This window comes from Sinocyclocheilus grahami, unplaced genomic scaffold, assembly GCF_001515645.1.
Source record: "Sinocyclocheilus grahami isolate Dianchi unplaced genomic scaffold, SAMN03320097.WGS_v1.1 scaffold97.1, whole genome shotgun sequence".
Taxonomy (NCBI): domain Eukaryota; kingdom Metazoa; phylum Chordata; class Actinopteri; order Cypriniformes; family Cyprinidae; genus Sinocyclocheilus; species Sinocyclocheilus grahami.
The window spans coordinates 1,424,951-1,443,381 of record NW_015505276.1 but is presented as its reverse complement, the minus strand read 5'-3'; the positions used below and the strand labels follow the sequence as shown (position 1 = coordinate 1,443,381).

Here is an 18,431-nt window from a genome sequence, read left to right as displayed (position 1 = left end):
TTTTTTTTACTATAAAGAACCTTTTGTGTAATGTAACGATTCCATGGATGATAAAGGCTCTTCATGGAACCGTAGATGACGATAAAGAACCTTTATTTTAAGAGCATAAAAATAGTTTGAATAAATGAAAGATTGGCTCTGTGAGAAGTACGCTTCATTTTTAATATGTTTGTGTCGGTTGATTTGATTTCTCAGGACTGTGGATGAGCTGCTACTAGAAGCAGACGCACTGTCTTTAACAGACACTTCAGCAGACACCACACTGAACACTGATCTGGATGATATTACAGTGAGACATGATTGATGAATTATTGTTCCCACTCTTTTTCTCATATACTCGTCGTACTCCTATTTCATGATACTTTTGAGTTCAACAATCTCTCTCAAGCAATGTGAGTATTAAAAGCTGTGTGTGTTTTTCAGGGTGACGATGTGGAGTCGTTGAAGAGCTGCCGTGAGGAGGAGGAAAAATACGGAGCTGTAACCGGTAATTCTTTTTAAGATCGTTGTGTATGGGCGTTTGCTTGCTGGACATTTGGAGGAAGACTAACAGGGTGAAGGATTAATGAGATTTGCAATGAAAAGTTTTGTTTGTACTCTCAAAAATATTAGAATGACGATCATACATCCGGCCCGGGTTCATGGTGGTTGATTGATTCAAAATGGTCTTGTCCATCATTTGGACATAGACAGCAATGACTGATATCTGAGAGGAGCAAAGCAAAGAGAGCGACTGATCAGGCCCGGAGGCATCACATCACACCACTAAATCTCTCTTCTTCAACCTGCACTGTTTACGTGTAATTAGCCTCATGGACTAATTGCCCCTCTCTAACAAGATTAGCACCGGACGGGGGTTAGAGTGCAGATTAAAGTAGCAGACAGCTGCTCTCTGTTTTTCCCGCTGATCCATCTCTCCGAAAACTGTAGAAAGATAGGATAGCATGTTAGCTTTAGAACTGCAATCTTTATATAAAATTAGAGTGGTACATATGAACTATAAATTATGAAGAAGAGAGTTGTAACCAAAGATAAAATGAGATTATTTTGATTAGGTGAATATTGAATAGCTATATATTGACGTCATCTCCCTTGGCTGCTACCTTGGCTAGACCTGCTTGTCCTGTGAGCATATAGCTGTTTGCTAGCTGAGATTAGGGATTACGTTAACACTCAAAGTTTAAATAAAGCATCCGCACAATGACCTTCGAGATGATACCTTGGCTGGTACTCACAAAGCATCTCACCTTCATTACTCACACCTGAGACAGACTGCAGTATCAACCGTATATTCTTAGCCTAGTTCAAACCCCCACTGTGAGACCTGATCAGCCTAAAGGACTGGCTAAGCAGAGACTTTTCATGACTTCTCTGGATAAAACTGAGAGTTTATTGTTTTGTATCCAATTAAACATCATATTAAATCATATATATTCATTTTAAATTGTTAATTAACAAATTGCTGGATTGACCACCATGTGGTTTAAGCTCACAATGAAGTTGACATAATTCACCCCAGTATCAAAAGAAAGAATAAGAAGTAGAAGAAATTATATTTTTCTTTATAAATTAAATAATGTATGTATCATAATTATTTTGCCTTTTCCTGCATCACGGTAATGAGAATGAGATTTCTCAAGTTACAGTAATGAGAAGGCGTTTTTTTTTTTTACATTAAGGCAGTGACAATGAGATTTATTTCACATCACAATGAGAATGAGATTTTTCATGTTGCAATAACGTTTTTTTTTTTTAAATTAGGGTTATAAGTATTGGATTAATTACATGTCAGTAATGAGAATGAGATTTTTTGCGTCACAGTAATAAGAATTAGATTTTTCACATAGTGTAAAAGAGGATGGGCAGATTAAAGTAGCAGACAGCTGCTCTCTGTTTTTCCCGCTGATCCATCTCTCCGAAAACTGTAGAAAGATAGGATAGCATGTTAGCTTTAGAACTGCAATCTTTATATAAAATTAGAGTGGTACATATGAACTATAAATTATGAAGAAGAGAGTTGTAACCAAAGATAAAATGAGATTATTTTGATTAGGTGAATATTGAATAGCTATATATTGACGTCATCTCCCTTGGCTGCTACCTTGGCTAGACCTGCTTGTCCTGTGAGCATATAGCTGTTTGCTAGCTGAGATTAGGGATTACGTTAACACTCAAAGTTTAAATAAAGCATCCGCACAATGACCTTCGAGATGATACCTTGGCTGGTACTCACAAAGCATCTCACCTTCATTACTCACACCTGAGACAGACTGCAGTATCAACCGTATATTCTTAGCCTAGTTCAAACCCCCACTGTGAGACCTGATCAGCCTAAAGGACTGGCTAAGCAGAGACTTTTCATGACTTCTCTGGATAAAACTGAGAGTTTATTGTTTTGTATCCAATTAAACATCATATTAAATCATATATATTCATTTTAAATTGTTAATTAACAAATTGCTGGATTGACCACCATGTGGTTTAAGCTCACAATGAAGTTGACATAATTCACCCCAGTATCAAAAGAAAGAATAAGAAGTAGAAGAAATTATATTTTTCTTTATAAATTAAATAATGTATGTATCATAATTATTTTGCCTTTTCCTGCATCACGGTAATGAGAATGAGATTTCTCAAGTTACAGTAATGAGAAGGCGTTTTTTTTTTTTACATTAAGGCAGTGACAATGAGATTTATTTCACATCACAATGAGAATGAGATTTTTCATGTTGCAATAACGTTTTTTTTTTTTAAATTAGGGTTATAAGTATTGGATTAATTACATGTCAGTAATGAGAATGAGATTTTTTGCGTCACAGTAATAAGAATTAGATTTTTCACATAGTGTAAAAGAGGATGGTTTTTTTTTTACATCAGTGTAAAAAGAAAAGATTGCATATCACAGTAATGAAAATTAGATTTTTTTCCCACATCACTGTAATGAGAAAGAGATTTTTCATGTCATGGTGATGAAAATGAGATTTTTCGTATCACAGTAATGAGAGATTTTTTCACATCATGGTAATGAAAATGAGATTTTTCGTATCACAGTAATAAGAGAGAGATTTTTCATGTTGCATAACCAGAAATAGGATTTTTGCATTCGAGTAAAAATAATTAGATCACGGTAATGCAAATGAAATTTTTTCACATCACACTGAGAATGAGACTTTTGCACATCACGGTAATGAGAATGAGATTTTTTTTTTTAACATTAAGGTAATGACAATGAGCAATTTTTTTTACATCACAGTAATAAAGATTTTTTTCAAGTTATGGTATTGAGTAATAAAAAATTTTTACAACTCTTTAAAAAAAATAGGCTTAATTGTATATGCAATATATAACTATTAGAGAAGCACAAAGAGAGAAAGAGTGTTTAGGAGAGCATAAAGTAATGATACCGATATCCTTATATCAGAAAGTCAACCCCACCCTAATCTAAAGACCATCACTCTACAGTCTGCTACTGTCCTGGATTAGTTCCCCTCCCCTCTGTGCCAAACATGTACACATGCATACAAATGCATTAACATGAGACAGGAAGTATGGCAGGATAGAAGTTGGATGGAGACACGCCAACACAAATTGGAAGGATGATGGAGAAACTTCATGTTTTTAGTTCTGATGTTTTGATCAGATCTGATGTTTAGCATTTAATGGACAGGGAGGAGACAGCAGACAGAGGGAGGGTGAACTGTCTCGGTCTCTGTGAGATCCTCACACACTCACTGCTGAGCCCTAAAGCCTCATGGACACTACTGAGCGAGCTCAGGAGTTCCCTAGACACAAATCTTGCGTGGATATTGAATTACCAATCCGGAATATTGTGGCGGAGAGTCGCAGGGATTCGACTTTTTCCTTGGATTATCACAGATGTTATGATTCAGTGCTTGTTTACAGCATCTATAACAGACATTTGGAGAATGATGGCTTACTGCATTGTTTTTAACAATTAAGTTGCTTTTTTTTTGGCAGCAGTCTTTGCTGTGATGCCAGTTTTGGGCATGTACCGCAACTCAGCGCTTTCCAAAGCTTTGCATTTACTTCCTGTGAAGATAAAGGAGATTTATCCTGTATAGTAACAGCCGACAGGATAATTAAAGCTGGTTGAGGACAAGCTTCTTCCAGTCCCGAGCTGGGTTTAGCTTACAGAGTAAGGCATGCACACGGTCCATTGATGCTGATGTATTCCCCCTCAGCCCAGGATGCCGACCTGACCCTGTGTCGCTGCGAGGGTGGCGTGGAGCTCGCCCTGCAGTACGCCAAAATGTGGTGCCGTTATGCCAAAGACCTGCTGACCTGGATGGACAAAAGAATCAGCCTGGGTGAGTGTTTTAAATTTTGTCTTTGATTGCGTGAATTTCTGTCAGATAGTCGCAGGAACACATCCACTAACTGTCAGAAAAATATAGAAAACAAACTAAACTCATGTTTTCAATGTGCTGACACATTGTTTAGGCTAGATTTGTTTGCCAGTAATTACAGGTCATTTCTGTCTAAATGCTGAGAGACTTCTTCCTGGAAACAGAATAAGAGTCTAAATTTGGATCTCTGAGAGAATATGAAACAACACCTTTAATAGGATGAAGTAACCTTTAACACGTCATCCCTCACAGCACCATCTAGTGGAAGGTTACTGATAGGTTCCTAAAAGAGTCTAATGCCTTACACCCGACAAGCTACTAGCCCATTTTTAGGGCCACAGCAGGAGAATGAAGAGGTTTTATGTGTCAGCATACAGGCCAGTTATAACCTGTAGCTGAAATATTGTATTGCTATAACCTATAGTGTGATGTATAACACCACAATTTTAAGCTCAAAATATGAAACGGAGCCAAGGCTACGCGTCAATAATAATGAATGAACAGAACAGAACAGGGAAAGCATAAAGTACATTACCACTGTAAAATATGTGAGTCGGTGTGGTATTCCTGGAATCGGTGATGATGAATATCCTATTTTCCATTGAGCTGTAATGCTAATGGGTTATGGCCCGATACAGTTATGTCACCTAATATCCGCTCACAGTTGTATTGATGTTTTGAAACACTCTGTTCTGTGCACATCGATACAGATGCAAACTATTTCTATCGGTCAATCGTATTTTCCATTCGCCTCAGTCTTCTGGCATTATGATTCGGTGCATTATGAAAATCATGTTGTTTGTTTACAGAGCAAGAGTTTGCAAAGAGTATTATGAGAGCAGCAGATGCAGCCAAGTCATGTGTTGCTCAACAGGTAAAAATATGTGTGTCTACACAAAATGTGTAAAGAGTTTCTTTAACTAATTTAACTACTTTAACTAATAAACTAGTTTATTACTTTTTCTACAAACAATACTAAACAGTGTATTTACATGCATGCAGGAGAATTATTATTATTTTTCTTTAATAGAAAGGCATGAAAATTTGCACAACATTGCATAGCATCCATAGCATGTGATGGAAATAATAGTGGTAGAAATAACATTTAACAACTGTTGAGGATAAAATTGCTGACTACTTTGTATTGCTAAGGCTGATTTTATAGTTAGCATTTTATGTATGCTAAATACACACTATTAAATTATATTTTGTTTGTGGAAAGGCACTCCAGGCACTTCTCAGTTTTGAGATTTTAGGCTATTTTGCTTTCATAAATTGACTTCTTTCAGACTAGTGCCTAAAGCATCCAAAATACACATTTCAGATTTTATTTGATTAAATGTTTGTATTTGTGTCTGCATATAACAATAACAATACAACCTCTTGCCTGATTTATATTTACATTTTAATTTATATTTTAATTTATTCCTAAAAACAGTGTGAATTAGTTTTTTCTTCTGGCTGTTGACAACATTTTCTGAGAAAGAAATATCCCAAATTCAACTCTGCGATAAAACAAAATGAAACCAGAATAAACCTGGCTTTATCCGATATTTAGATTTCTGAAGGTATATAGTGGAAACATATGTAAATTAGTGTGTATTTAATTAGATAATGCCTAATTTGCATATTTAAACATGACATTTCAGAAAACTTGCGATACAAGACAATTGACATTTACGTTGATTTCTTCACGTCATATTTCATTTATTCTGACACTGTTGTCTCTTTTGGTAAAAATGATGAGAAAATTGTCATGGAAATGACACTACAACTACAATAGCAGTCATCATTGAAAATATATACAACACAATTTTAATATTAATAAACATTCAAAAGATTTATAATTGTATTTCATTCTTTGTTTAGATCACCATAGTTTTAAACATGCAATAATTCATGTTTTTATTATGGATTTTTAAACTATAAGTCTTTCACAGAAAAAAACTAATATATACATAAAAGTAAAAGCATAAATAAATGATAAAGGATTGATGATAAATAAATGATGATAGAAAGAAAGAAATCAAAGTTAAAAGACTTTAATGTGACTTTCATGTAACAAAAAGAGAATGCAATTTAATAAACCCTTGTACCCCTGAACAAACACCGTAATGTAACTGTTATGTTGTCCTGTTGCGTAAAGAACACACTGTTTGCTGTCAGTCTTAATGCATGTGTTTGGACGCACTCCACAGGACATGATGCCTCTGCAGAACATCTACACACAGGCGCTGGATCATGATATCAAAAGCAGCACATCCGCCAAACAAACTGCTGAACTCATTCAACAGCGCTGCTACCAGGTGCTCCATCCATCCAAACAATCTTTATATCAAATGCAAGAAATCTGAAACCTAATATCTAACTTGTGCGATTCTTCTATCTATCCCACAGGCTCTCTCGGCCAAGAGGAACGAAATCGACAAGTGGCGACGGGAATTCAAAGAGCAGTGGTCTAAAGAGCAGAAGAGGATGGTCAGTTCATAGTGCTGTGGTTGGTAATGTATGTGTATTTGATGTGGTCAGCTATTCCAGTAATGTGACTGATAATGTTATGTGCATTAGAATGATGCGGTGTCTGCGCTGAAGAGAGCAAGACAGCAATACCTGCAGCGCTGTGAGGAGCTGGTGAAGGCCAAAGCCATGACGGCCAAAGCTGAAGAGGATACAGGAGGTTACAAAACCCTGGACAAGAGGAGGAAGTCCAGAGATGACGCCAAAACAAAGGTCATCTTGAGTAGACGGCACGCTCTATCATTTCACATCAACACAAAACTACAAAAACAATAGGCTTTCTCAATAACTGCTGTCTCAGTTTATATATTTCAATTTCAAGCAAACATACTGTGCGCAAAATATTTATGTGAGATTATAAAATGCTTTCCCTTAAAGGGGTCATATGATGCGATTTCAATTTTTCCTTTCTCTTTGGAGTGTTACAAGCTCTTGGTGCATAAAGAAGATCTGTAAAGTTGCAAAGACTAAAGTCTCAAATCCAAAGAGATATTCTTAATAAAAGTTAAGAGTCAACCACGCCTACCTAAAACGGCTGGTTCTCTGCAAACACATACCAGCTTCATCACTGTGTCTGTCACGCGACTCTGTTCCCCTTTCAGGCTGTCTTTACATTTATTTTGAAAGATGAAGCTCGCGATTATGGTAAGGGGCGTTACATTTCCGACGCGTGCTTGTGGTGTACGGCCAATCACAATGCACTGGGTCAGCTGGCCAATCAGAGCAGACTGCACTTGTCGGAAGGAGGGACTTTGTATAAAACGAAGCGTTTGAGAGAGGCGGGGCATAGAGGATCTACAATAATGTACAGTATTTGAAAAATAATGTGTTTTTTGAACATTAAAGCATGTCAACATATTCTGTTACACCAAATACACAAAATAATGATCTTTAAAAAAGCATCATATGACCCCTTTAATTAATTAAATATGATAGTTTTAAAAAAAAGAAAAGAAAAGATTATTATCGTCAATGTATATGAAACATTTCATTAAGACTATTTAGGAGTATTTCTTCAACATGTAAATATTAATTATGTTAATTATGATCTCTTCACTATGATATTTTATCACTATGCTTTGTCACTGGGCAGGTTACAGAGACTGAGATGCTGTACAGGCAGTGTGTGTGTGAAGCGAACAACCATCAGAAAGAGCTGGAGAAGGTGAAGCGCAAAATCATTGTTCACATTCGCAAGCTCATCTGTCAAGGAGACACTGTGCTAAAAGAGGTTGGTTCACCTTTCGAGACACCTTAAAATGAAAAGTAATCATCTACTATAGATAGGGAGTGGGCTCTTTTGGTTTGCACTGTTAAGTAACCCCTCAGAATACATACACTAGCAGCAACCATAGAAACAGCTGTCTTTGTCTTATTCTTCTGTCAGGCAACGGTGAACATGTTTTATTACCAGCGGCAGCAGACTGAGCCGGTTCCTCTGGGCTACCAGAACTTAGAGCTGACCTGCAGGCCCTGTGATCCAGGTGAACCCTACCTGCACTACATCCTGGGAAAGCACCTGTCTGAACAACCTCTCCAGAACTTCACATTTCAGGAATTCATTCCCCAAAACAAGAGGTAAGGACTGGAGGACACTGGAGTCTAACTTGTAAGTTGCAGGAAGTCAGTAAGATTTTTATTTGTTTAAAGAAATTAATGTTTTCATTAAGAAAGGAAGCATTCAATTAATCCAAAGTGACAGTAAAGACAACATTCCATTTGATTCCAACAATAAATGTAGTTCGTTTGAACTTCATCACCAAACACCAATGACTTTTTCGACACATCCAAGACCGTTACAATTTTTACATACATGAATTGTTTCCATCGTTGTTGCCACAGTTTTGGAAGTGCCTTTTTCTGTTCTAAAGAAGAGGGTGTCCCAATACTTTTGTCCATATAGTGTATGTACAAGTCACTGGTGTTTGATGAAGAGTTTTTGGCTCAAGGTCTGCATTTAAAGTCACACCAGAGGTGTTCAGCTGCTTTCTGCAGACCAGTCAAGTTCTTCCACACTGACTCAATCAATCATTACTTTTCGAACCTTGCCTTATACACAGAGGCATTGTTGTGTTAGAATAGAAAAGGGTCCCGTCCAAACTGTTGCTATTAAAATTAGAAGCACACAATTCCCTAGAATATCATTATATGCTTAAACATTAAGATTTGCACTCATGAAAATTACTAAAGTAGTCAAACCTGTTCATTAGAAAGGGGTGTCCCAATACTTTTGGCAATATAGTGTATTATATAATATAATTGAAGACAAGCTTTCAAGAAACCAAGAAAAACTCCTGGTTAAAAACCAAGGTACTTCAATTATGCCATTGTAGATGTCCAAAAAGCCACAAAAAAACCGCTTTAACATGGAAACATACATTTGTTTAGTGTTTTTTTAGATTTGCTAGGTTTTTCATTGTAACAGACGTCAGCTTCACTTTCATAACTGCATGAATCTCAGTTGCTAAAGCCCAGTGAAGCTTATTGTGAACAGAACTGAATTGCCTGTAATCTCAGTCGACTGAAGCTTACTTCAAATGCAGCCACATCATTCGAGTTGTATTTTTGTATATTTCACAGATCCCCACCAGCAGGTCGACGTAAACAAAGCACTGCTCCAAGTTACCAACAAGATTCATATGTGCTACCAGAGGAACTAAAACACAGCAGCAGTTTAGTAGATGGACGTACGTCTCCTCTCACACATTTTCTTACATACAACTCATCCAGTTGAAGTGCACTTGAACATTTTCGTGTGATTTGTTGATGTACAGGACGTCCCGGTCACAGCGACAGAGACAGCACCGGAGGAAGTCTTGAATCACTGTCCAGTCCAGGTAGGGAAGATCTATTGTAACTTATGAAGTAACTGTCCCATCTGTAAATAGGTTAGTCATATGTCTCCTCTCTGAAGCTTATGGGAACCGTAAGCTGCCCAAGGCCTCCTCCACGGGAACCATGTCTTCAGATGATCTTGATGAGAAAGACGCTCTGCAAGAAGCAGGTGTGAAATGCTTTTCATCATTTACACTTTCTGCGATTGTATGGCTGACAGTGCAGTTGTTGACTCTTCTTCATGTGTGTGCAGAGAGCGAAGAGGGTTTGTCTGACAGCAACGGAATGACATGCAAACCACGAAATGCGTCACGTGCCGCACTGACCCACAGACTGAAAAAAATGAAGAGCAAGATGGTCAAGTGTAAGCAATGTGACAATTACATCCTGGTCAACGGGATCGAGTGCGAAGAGGTGAGTGTCAGAAAAATGTGTGTAGCTTTTTGGTTAAACATCTAAGCAGAGAATTGAAGACAGTACACTTTAATCATATTTCAAAAACAGTAGATGTAATTCTGAAATTATAAATAAATCATACTGCAGCCGGTCAAAAAAGCACTCTAAATTTCACCTAATTGCATTTAATACAAAAATATAATAAATTTTAATTGAATTGTAAAAAACATAGTTAAGTGTCTGAAACCATTAGATTCAGTTTAAAGTGCGCTAAAGTGCGACGTTCTTTCAAATGAAACTACAGTACAGTATAGATTTGAATATACAATATAGATAGATTGTAAGTCACTGTTATAAAATACAATATATTTGGAAAATGCTATGCCATAATTTATTTAAAATGCATATATTCATACTAAGTATACTTTAAATGCATTAACATATTTATTGACATATCACTTGAGACTTACTGATATAAAATTAAACTTTATTTATTGTATTTCTTTATTGCACAATACACAGTTCTTAATATTATGCCTGAAATGTGTTTTAATATCACTATTAATAAGGATTGTATGATCTCTGTATAATAAATGCAAGATATTTTAAAGTGTACCTGAAGTATACTTGCAGTAGTTCCACGTTAGCACAATCAAATATGCTTTATTATATCTTTAGTTGAACTTTAGCACTACTTTCCCACAATGTGCACAAAGTGCATTCATTACAAAATTAGTTGTTCCAATTTAGCAGACTTAAATTTACCAGTTCAGTATACCAAAAATACAAGTGCAGGGTATTTTTATTAAGCACATAAATATGGAAATGTATTTGTAGTGTACTTAGCACAAAATAAATGTATTTCAAAAGCAGAGAATTGAAGACAGTACACTTTAATCATATTTCAAAAACAGTAGATGTAATTCTGAAATTATAAATAAATCATACTGCAGCCGGTCAAAAAAGCACTCTAAATTTCACCTAATTGCATTTAATACAAAAATATAATAAATTTTAATTGAATTGTAAAAAACATAGTTAAGTGTCTGAAACCATTAGATTCAGTTTAAAGTGCGCTAAAGTGCGACGTTCTTTCAAATGAAACTACAGTACAGTATAGATTTGAATATACAATATAGATAGATTGTAAGTCACTGTTATAAAATACAATATATTTGGAAAATGCTATGCCATAATTTATTTAAAATGCATATATTCATACTAAGTATACTTTAAATGCATTAACATATTTATTGACATATCACTTGAGACTTACTGATATAAAATTAAACTTTATTTATTGTATTTCTTTATTGCACAATACACAGTTCTTAATATTATGCCTGAAATGTGTTTTAATATCACTATTAATAAGGATTGTATGATCTCTGTATAATAAATGCAAGATATTTTAAAGTGTACCTGAAGTATACTTGCAGTAGTTCCACGTTAGCACAATCAAATATGCTTTATTATATCTTTAGTTGAACTTTAGCACTACTTTCCCACAATGTGCACAAAGTGCATTCATTACAAAATTAGTTGTTCCAATTTAGCAGACTTAAATTTACCAGTTCAGTATACCAAAAATACAAGTGCAGGGTATTTTTATTAAGCACATAAATATGGAAATGTATTTGTAGTGTACTTAGCACAAAATAAATGTATTTCAAATACATTTTAGTATATTTATTTTTCACTAGGGTAAGTTGTGTTCATCAGTGTTTAGCACAAGCCATGGGTGAAATTCTATATATATATATATATATATATATATATATATATATATATATATATATATATATATACATACATATATATATATATATACAGCAATATTTCTTGTTTTGTTTTTAAATTGTACTAAACAGTGCTTTATGGGAGTGGGAGGTCGTTTGGGTGGATTATGGGTAGTGTAGTCAAAAATCTGAATAAATAAAATAAATTACATTTGAAACTGAAGATGAAATCTTGAAGTTTCTACAGAATCATACCATTAAATAATCTCAGAACTAATGGAACGTCTGTTGACAGGTTTTTAAATTGTCCTTAAAAACCTGTTTTCTATTTAGATTGAAAATGAATGTTATTGATGTTTAAATTAATGTTATTTTTACTTGGGGAACCCAAATACTGTGCTTTAATGTTTAGACATTTAACCTCAGTTTACTTCTGGTGATGTACTATAAGTACCTGGATATGTCTAAGCAGCTAAATGACCACAGTGCACTGTGCACTCCTTATCTCACTGTGCACTGGTCAGAATATGGCGGACTGACAGCTGCTCCTCTCTTGCCAGTGTGGCCTTGCAGTCCACAGGAAGTGCCTGGAGGTGTGCCAGATGGAGTGTGAGCACAGGAGAGGCTTCATCTTTGGGATGGAGTTGTCCCTGCTGCCCAGAGAAAGCCAAGACTCTGTGCCCTTCGTTGTCCTGCGCTGCACAGAAGAAATTGAGAACAGGGCTCTCGGAGTCCAGGTAGGAAGTGGAACGCAGTATATTGATCTTGTGATGTTATGAAGAGATAATGGTGCTTGATAAAGTCACAATGAAATAAAAGTAGTGACTGATCTTTTCTTCCATGTATGTACGCAGTTGTATTGTTTTGATAAGTATCTGATTATCAAAAAAGATGTAGGACAGGACTTGGTTCTGTGCATTGGTTTTCAGAATCAGAATCAGTAACCCTCTGTAACCATTTACAAAGTCACCTAGTGTTTTAAAATCTGTCACGACTTTAAAAAGTTGTGTGGTGTGCAGAGCAGTTGCAGGCCTCTCCGAATATTTTAGTAACTGCGTCATACACCCTAGCATCATAACGGCAAGTTTTGCGCTGGCAAACACCACTCACACTTTCTTCAGACAATGAAATCATCTAGCTGTCTTCAGTCTCTTGTTCTTTCCTCTATATCTAGGGAGTTTACAGAATCAGTGGATCCAAACCTCGCATTCTGAAGTTATGTCAGGCTTTTGAAATCCAGAAAGACCAAGTTGACCTTAGTGACCTCTCACCACATGACATCACCTCCGTACTGAAGCATTTCTTCAAAGAGGTAAACTTTCTCATTACCTAAAACCAAGGCTGTAACCATGTCTTAAACATTTACATGATTCAGACCAATTACATGATGCATATGTAATGCAGAGCAGCATCAATAATATCTCATGTTGAGGGGGGCCAATTTGACCATTTCTATTTAGTTGGGAGCGTGTCCTCAATGTCTATTGGGGTTACGACCCTGCTTAAATCATATAACGCAACAGCCCGTCTTCCTCTTTCACAGCTTCCAGAGCCGTTACTCACCTTTGACCTTTACGACAACTTCATCAATGTGGGTAAGGAGATTCAGAGGCTTAGTGAAAAGGACCTTGCTGCCGAGACTGCTGGCATTGTAACGAGTATTGTGGTCAAACTCAGAGAGCTCATCGGACGACTGCCTCTGTGTAACTACAACACAGTGCAGCACATGATTGCCCACTTGAACAGGTACCATACTGTGTGAAATCACATTACAGTGTTTTCTGGGGCCCATTTCTCAATATTTAGGTCACTTTTTCAAATCTCTTCGTACAGTTCTCCTAACCAACTTGAAGCCAGCTTGGCCCAGGAGGAAATTTCACATCCAAAATGCACTAAAATTAGCAAAATATGTGTCTCAAATCAGTTCATTCTTTTGAACACTAGCAAAGATCGTCATAAATAACATTAATGAAAATATATAAAAGAAACTTGAAATTATTTCAGCTAGCTACAAAAGCAACATTTATTTTTTGTTGTTGCTTTTTTATGTTTTTTTTAACTAATAAAATGACAAAAACGCAACAAAATTACTAAAAAATTTAACTAAAATTAAAATGAAAACAGAAATTATACTAATAAAAACTAGTGCTGTCAAATGATAAATCGCGAGTAATTGCATCCAAAATTAATGTTTTTGTTTATATAATATATGTGTGTGTACTGTCTATATTTATTATGTATACACAAATACAAACACATGCATGTATATATTTACAAAAAAATTTATGTTTATATATTAAATATGTTTATATATAATATAAATTATATGAATAAATATATACATGCAAATATTTTCAAAATATATATTGTGTGTGTGTATTTGTATATACATAATATTATGTATATATATATATATATATATATATATATATATATAGTATACCCACACATATATTATGTAAACAAATAGTGATTTATCGCGATTAATCGTTTGACAGCACTAATAAAAACTAATTTACAATATGAATAAAAACTATAATAGTATCTCAATGATATTAAAATAACACTAATTTAGCTACATGCAGTTCTTTTGATAGTATTTCATTTATTGAATTTAGAATATATTTCAATATGTTATTACTCTAAAAGTGTAGCAAATTACCGTTTTATTCATGTTAGGTCAAAAAGAGAATGTAAAATAAACATGTTCAGATTGGCCTGTGATTAAGCACATATAGTTTTGGTTGTGATTGTGTTTGAGTGAGAAAAGGATTCATGTAATTTGGAAGAAGTAGTCATTGAGTGCATTTTATGCCAAAGCAATGGAAATGAGCAGTTTAGCCCATCTGGACTGCTGTTGTGCTTATCGTGTAAACAAAAAGTAACCCAAGTATTGAGAAATTTTAGCAAGTGTGTAAAAAAACAAGATGGTCCTCACTGCAGAACACAAGATCCAGGGGGCGTGGTTGGATTCAGATCCAGCTCCTCCCACCTTACATATACTTAAACCTACCAATCTTCACCCCCTAGATGTGGATCCAACCACGCCCCCTGCATCTTGTGTTCAGCAGTGAGGGGCTACTGAAAAAAACTGTAAAGCTGCCACTTGTTTAAATAAAGTAATTCCGGTAACACTTTAGAATAGGGAACACTTATTCACTATTAATTATGACTTTTCCCTCAATAAATTCCTAATTTGCTGCTTATTAATAATTAGTAAGGTAGTTGTTAAGTTGAGGTATTGGGTAGGATTAGGGATGTAGAATAAGGTCATGTAAAATAAGGCATTAATATGTGCTTCATTAGTACTAATAAATGGCTAATATTCTAGTAATATGCATGCTAATAAGCAACTAGTTAAGTGACCCTAAAATAAAGTGTTACCATAGTTCCCTACTAATTCATCACTTTCTTCTCTTCAGGGTTGCAGAACATTACGAGGACAACAAGATGTCTCCAGGAAACCTGGGCATTGTGTTTGGCCCCACTCTCCTGCGGCCCCTGGTGTCAGGAGACGTGTCGATGATCGCTCTGCTGGAAACCAGCTATCAGGCTCTTCTCGTGGAGTTCATGATCTCACACTATGACCACGTATTCGGTCCCGCAACAAGATCCAGCACACCTCCTCCACCGCCTCCTACGGCACCCCTCCCAGACACCCCTCCCAGAGCCTCATGTCCCTTGTCTCCTGCCAGCAGTTCCTCTCAGGACCCTGAAGCCGCGGGCAGGGAACGTCCACGCTCTCTGGAGGTAGGCAATAAGTTCTTGACTTCACACAATCGCAGGCCGTGCTTTAAGCTGGCTGTTGTCATGACGATGCTAAAAGCTCACCTCAGGTGGACATGCTCGTGCGGGCGAAAGAGTTCATCTTAATCTGCTTGAGCCTGCTTGGGCCTTAATTGTCCCGCCGTGCCCATGGAAAGACCTGGAGGGATTAAACGCTTATTCTGTGAAGATTACTTTTGCTTGCCTGTGTGCTTGTGCTTATGTTAGAGCCTTACCCCTATCGCACTCTGCTTTAGCTCCTCACCGAGTTGTTTACTACAGGAAAGCCTGGAGGATGCTAATAGTTATGCTATTAGACTAGTCTTCTCTAACTGGAACAGTTTAACCATCTAAGAATGTCTCATTAGCGAGAACCAAAACGGAAGTTCAGAAGGTCAAAGTTTTCCACACGTTAAGATTTAGTTAGCTGCAAATAGTTTCTCACAAATACCATAGAACGAAACCAGCATATTTTATCAACACTGACCTGCATATATATGATATAATAAATCTTTATGCAAGAATTCTAATGCTGTAAAACTGACATGACATAAGATTACCATTCAAAAAAGGAAAATGAATGAAGTCTCACCGAAACTGTATTTATTTGATCAAAAATACAGTAAAATCAGTACTATTGTGAAATATTATTGCAGTTTAAAATAACTTTTCTAATTGAATATGTTTTCAAATGTAATTTATTTCTGTGATGTAAATCTGAAGTTTCAGTATCATTACTCCAGTCTTCAGTCTCACATGATCCTTCAGAAATCATACTAATATGCTCACTTGCTGCTCAAAAAACATGTATTATTATTAGCAATGTTGAAAACAGTTGTGCTGCTTAATATTTTTTGTTTTTGGAAACCATGATACATTTTTTAATTCTTTGATTCTTCAATGAATAAAAAAGCACAAATGAACAGCATTAATTTGAAATAGATTTTTTTTTGTAACATTATAAATGTCTTTACAGTCACTTTTAATGAATTAAATGCATCCTTTCTGAATAAAAGTGACTTCTTACTCACCCCAAACTTTTAAACGATAATGTATGTAATAAGTTTTAACCATAAATCTTAAATTCACTGAGACTTTATTTACAAAATAATAATAAAATATTATAACATTACAGTAATGTAAAAATCAGAATGATCCTTCTGCCTTATTGGCTCTCAAGTCAACGTATATTCAGAATTTTTATCATTTTAACAGAATCGCACTATCAAGAGAGAATCAAGTGAGGGTTATATTTCTGACAAGTCATCATCCAATGAAGCAATGGACCAGCTGAGCCCAGAAGCCATTGAGAGAGCAGGTAGGCGGGCTTTAAAAGACATTGACGCTCAATATCAGCTGGCTGCTTGCGCAAACTATTTGCTGTGTTTTTGTAGCATTGCCAATAATTTCCTTCCTGCGGTCATAAGCAAATCTATTGCAGTCAAACTTTTGACTACTATAAGATGGATGAATGTTCGACGTGTGACATTTTTCAAAAGCATTTTGATTATAAACTGGGCCTATATATATAATCTAAAAAGTTTTGTTTATGATATGGTTGTTAATAAATGTCTGGTTTTTATCTGTATCTCTTCTAGTCCTGGCTATGAGGGCGACAGCATCTCCTCAGGTGCATTTGGAGCAGGCTGCAGAAAGTCAATTACAAACTCAGTCGAGGGCTCACTTCAGCAGGCAGCCAGTGAAGTACCACAGGCAGGGTTCGGCAGGAGCGCAATTACACAAAGCAGGCTCTCAGTCACGGGACGAGGACGATTCTGGGAGCAGGGAAGGACTTGTGTCAAGAAGCGCAGACAGCAGTCGCAGCTCCTCTCCCGAGCCTGAGAACCCAATAAAAACTCACTGCCGATTACACGAGACCCCCGTCCCGCAGAGTAGGACTGCATACACGCCTGAGACTCAGACTGCACCTCATGCAGGGGTAAAAAGGACTGTATTGGATCAGGGGGTTAAAGCTGTAGCTTCTTCATTTAAAGAACATGTGGGACAAATGGGAAAACGAAATACCAACCAATCCAACAACACCAACAACACCCTGGGGGGGGGGAGAGCGCCTGATCCGATCCTTGAGGAGGCGCCCAACGGAGGAGAAAATGGCCCAAAATGTTCTGTCCGGACTGAAGCTTAAACGCAGTGATTCAGGGAAGGGCGAGCAGCTCCATTTTGTTTGACAGTGACTGAGACAATGTTTACTTAACTTCTGGGGTTCCTTTAAACTGGAATACATCCCATTTTGGGCTGTAAAGTATTTTTAGTACAACTGTACATTTTTAGTTTTCCTGCTTTGTGGCTCATGACGTACGGTGCAGTTAAATCACAGTACAGATGGTAGTTCCCTTTCTCACTGGAAACTTGGCTCAGATTTACCTGTGTTTATTTGAGATGCATAGACTGCCTGTCTTGTATAGATGTTTGATGCTGAATCATGAGTCCTTTGGGGATGAATATGCAATATATGGAAACAAAACAACAAAAACTGTCTACTTACTGCTTTCAGATTCTTTAAAACCACATTATTTTAGTGTGTTTACATCCTTAACCAACAACACGTCTTTGTTTTCAGCATTTTATACTTTATAAACCCAGGTGAAAAAGTACACTTCCATAATGTGAGGTACTTAAAGTGCTCTATTTTCACGCACTAATTTTGTACTTAATATACTAAAAATGATTCTTTAGTACTTCTTAAGATAAACTTAATATCATCTAAGTGTACTCAACTGTGTCCGTTTCGGGACGCCATGAATATGAACTAAAATGCACTTTTAACATTTAGTTACCACTTGAGTGTACT

The 18,431-nt window shown here is 36.3% G+C and overlaps 1 protein-coding gene across 1 annotated transcript in view; it reads left to right on the top strand.

Annotated features, from left to right (window-relative positions):
* The window catches only part of LOC107587992 (GEM-interacting protein-like), a 23,028-nt gene extending 4,821 nt beyond the window's left edge, over positions 1-18,207 (top strand). The window contains 20 exon segments of the mRNA XM_016275973.1: positions 196-289; positions 424-487; positions 4,203-4,328; positions 5,177-5,241; positions 6,566-6,673; positions 6,765-6,845; positions 6,936-7,097; positions 7,978-8,115; positions 8,272-8,462; positions 9,465-9,571; positions 9,659-9,721; positions 9,799-9,888; positions 9,973-10,133; positions 12,415-12,591; positions 13,029-13,166; positions 13,398-13,600; positions 15,277-15,604; positions 16,835-16,937; positions 17,218-17,678; positions 17,680-18,207. Coding sequence (XP_016131459.1) covers positions 196-289; positions 424-487; positions 4,203-4,328; positions 5,177-5,241; positions 6,566-6,673; positions 6,765-6,845; positions 6,936-7,097; positions 7,978-8,115; positions 8,272-8,462; positions 9,465-9,571; positions 9,659-9,721; positions 9,799-9,888; positions 9,973-10,133; positions 12,415-12,591; positions 13,029-13,166; positions 13,398-13,600; positions 15,277-15,604; positions 16,835-16,937; positions 17,218-17,678; positions 17,680-17,808 — 2,989 coding nt within the window. The 3' untranslated portion in view covers positions 17,809-18,207.
* Positions 18,208-18,431: the final 224 nt, after the last annotated feature.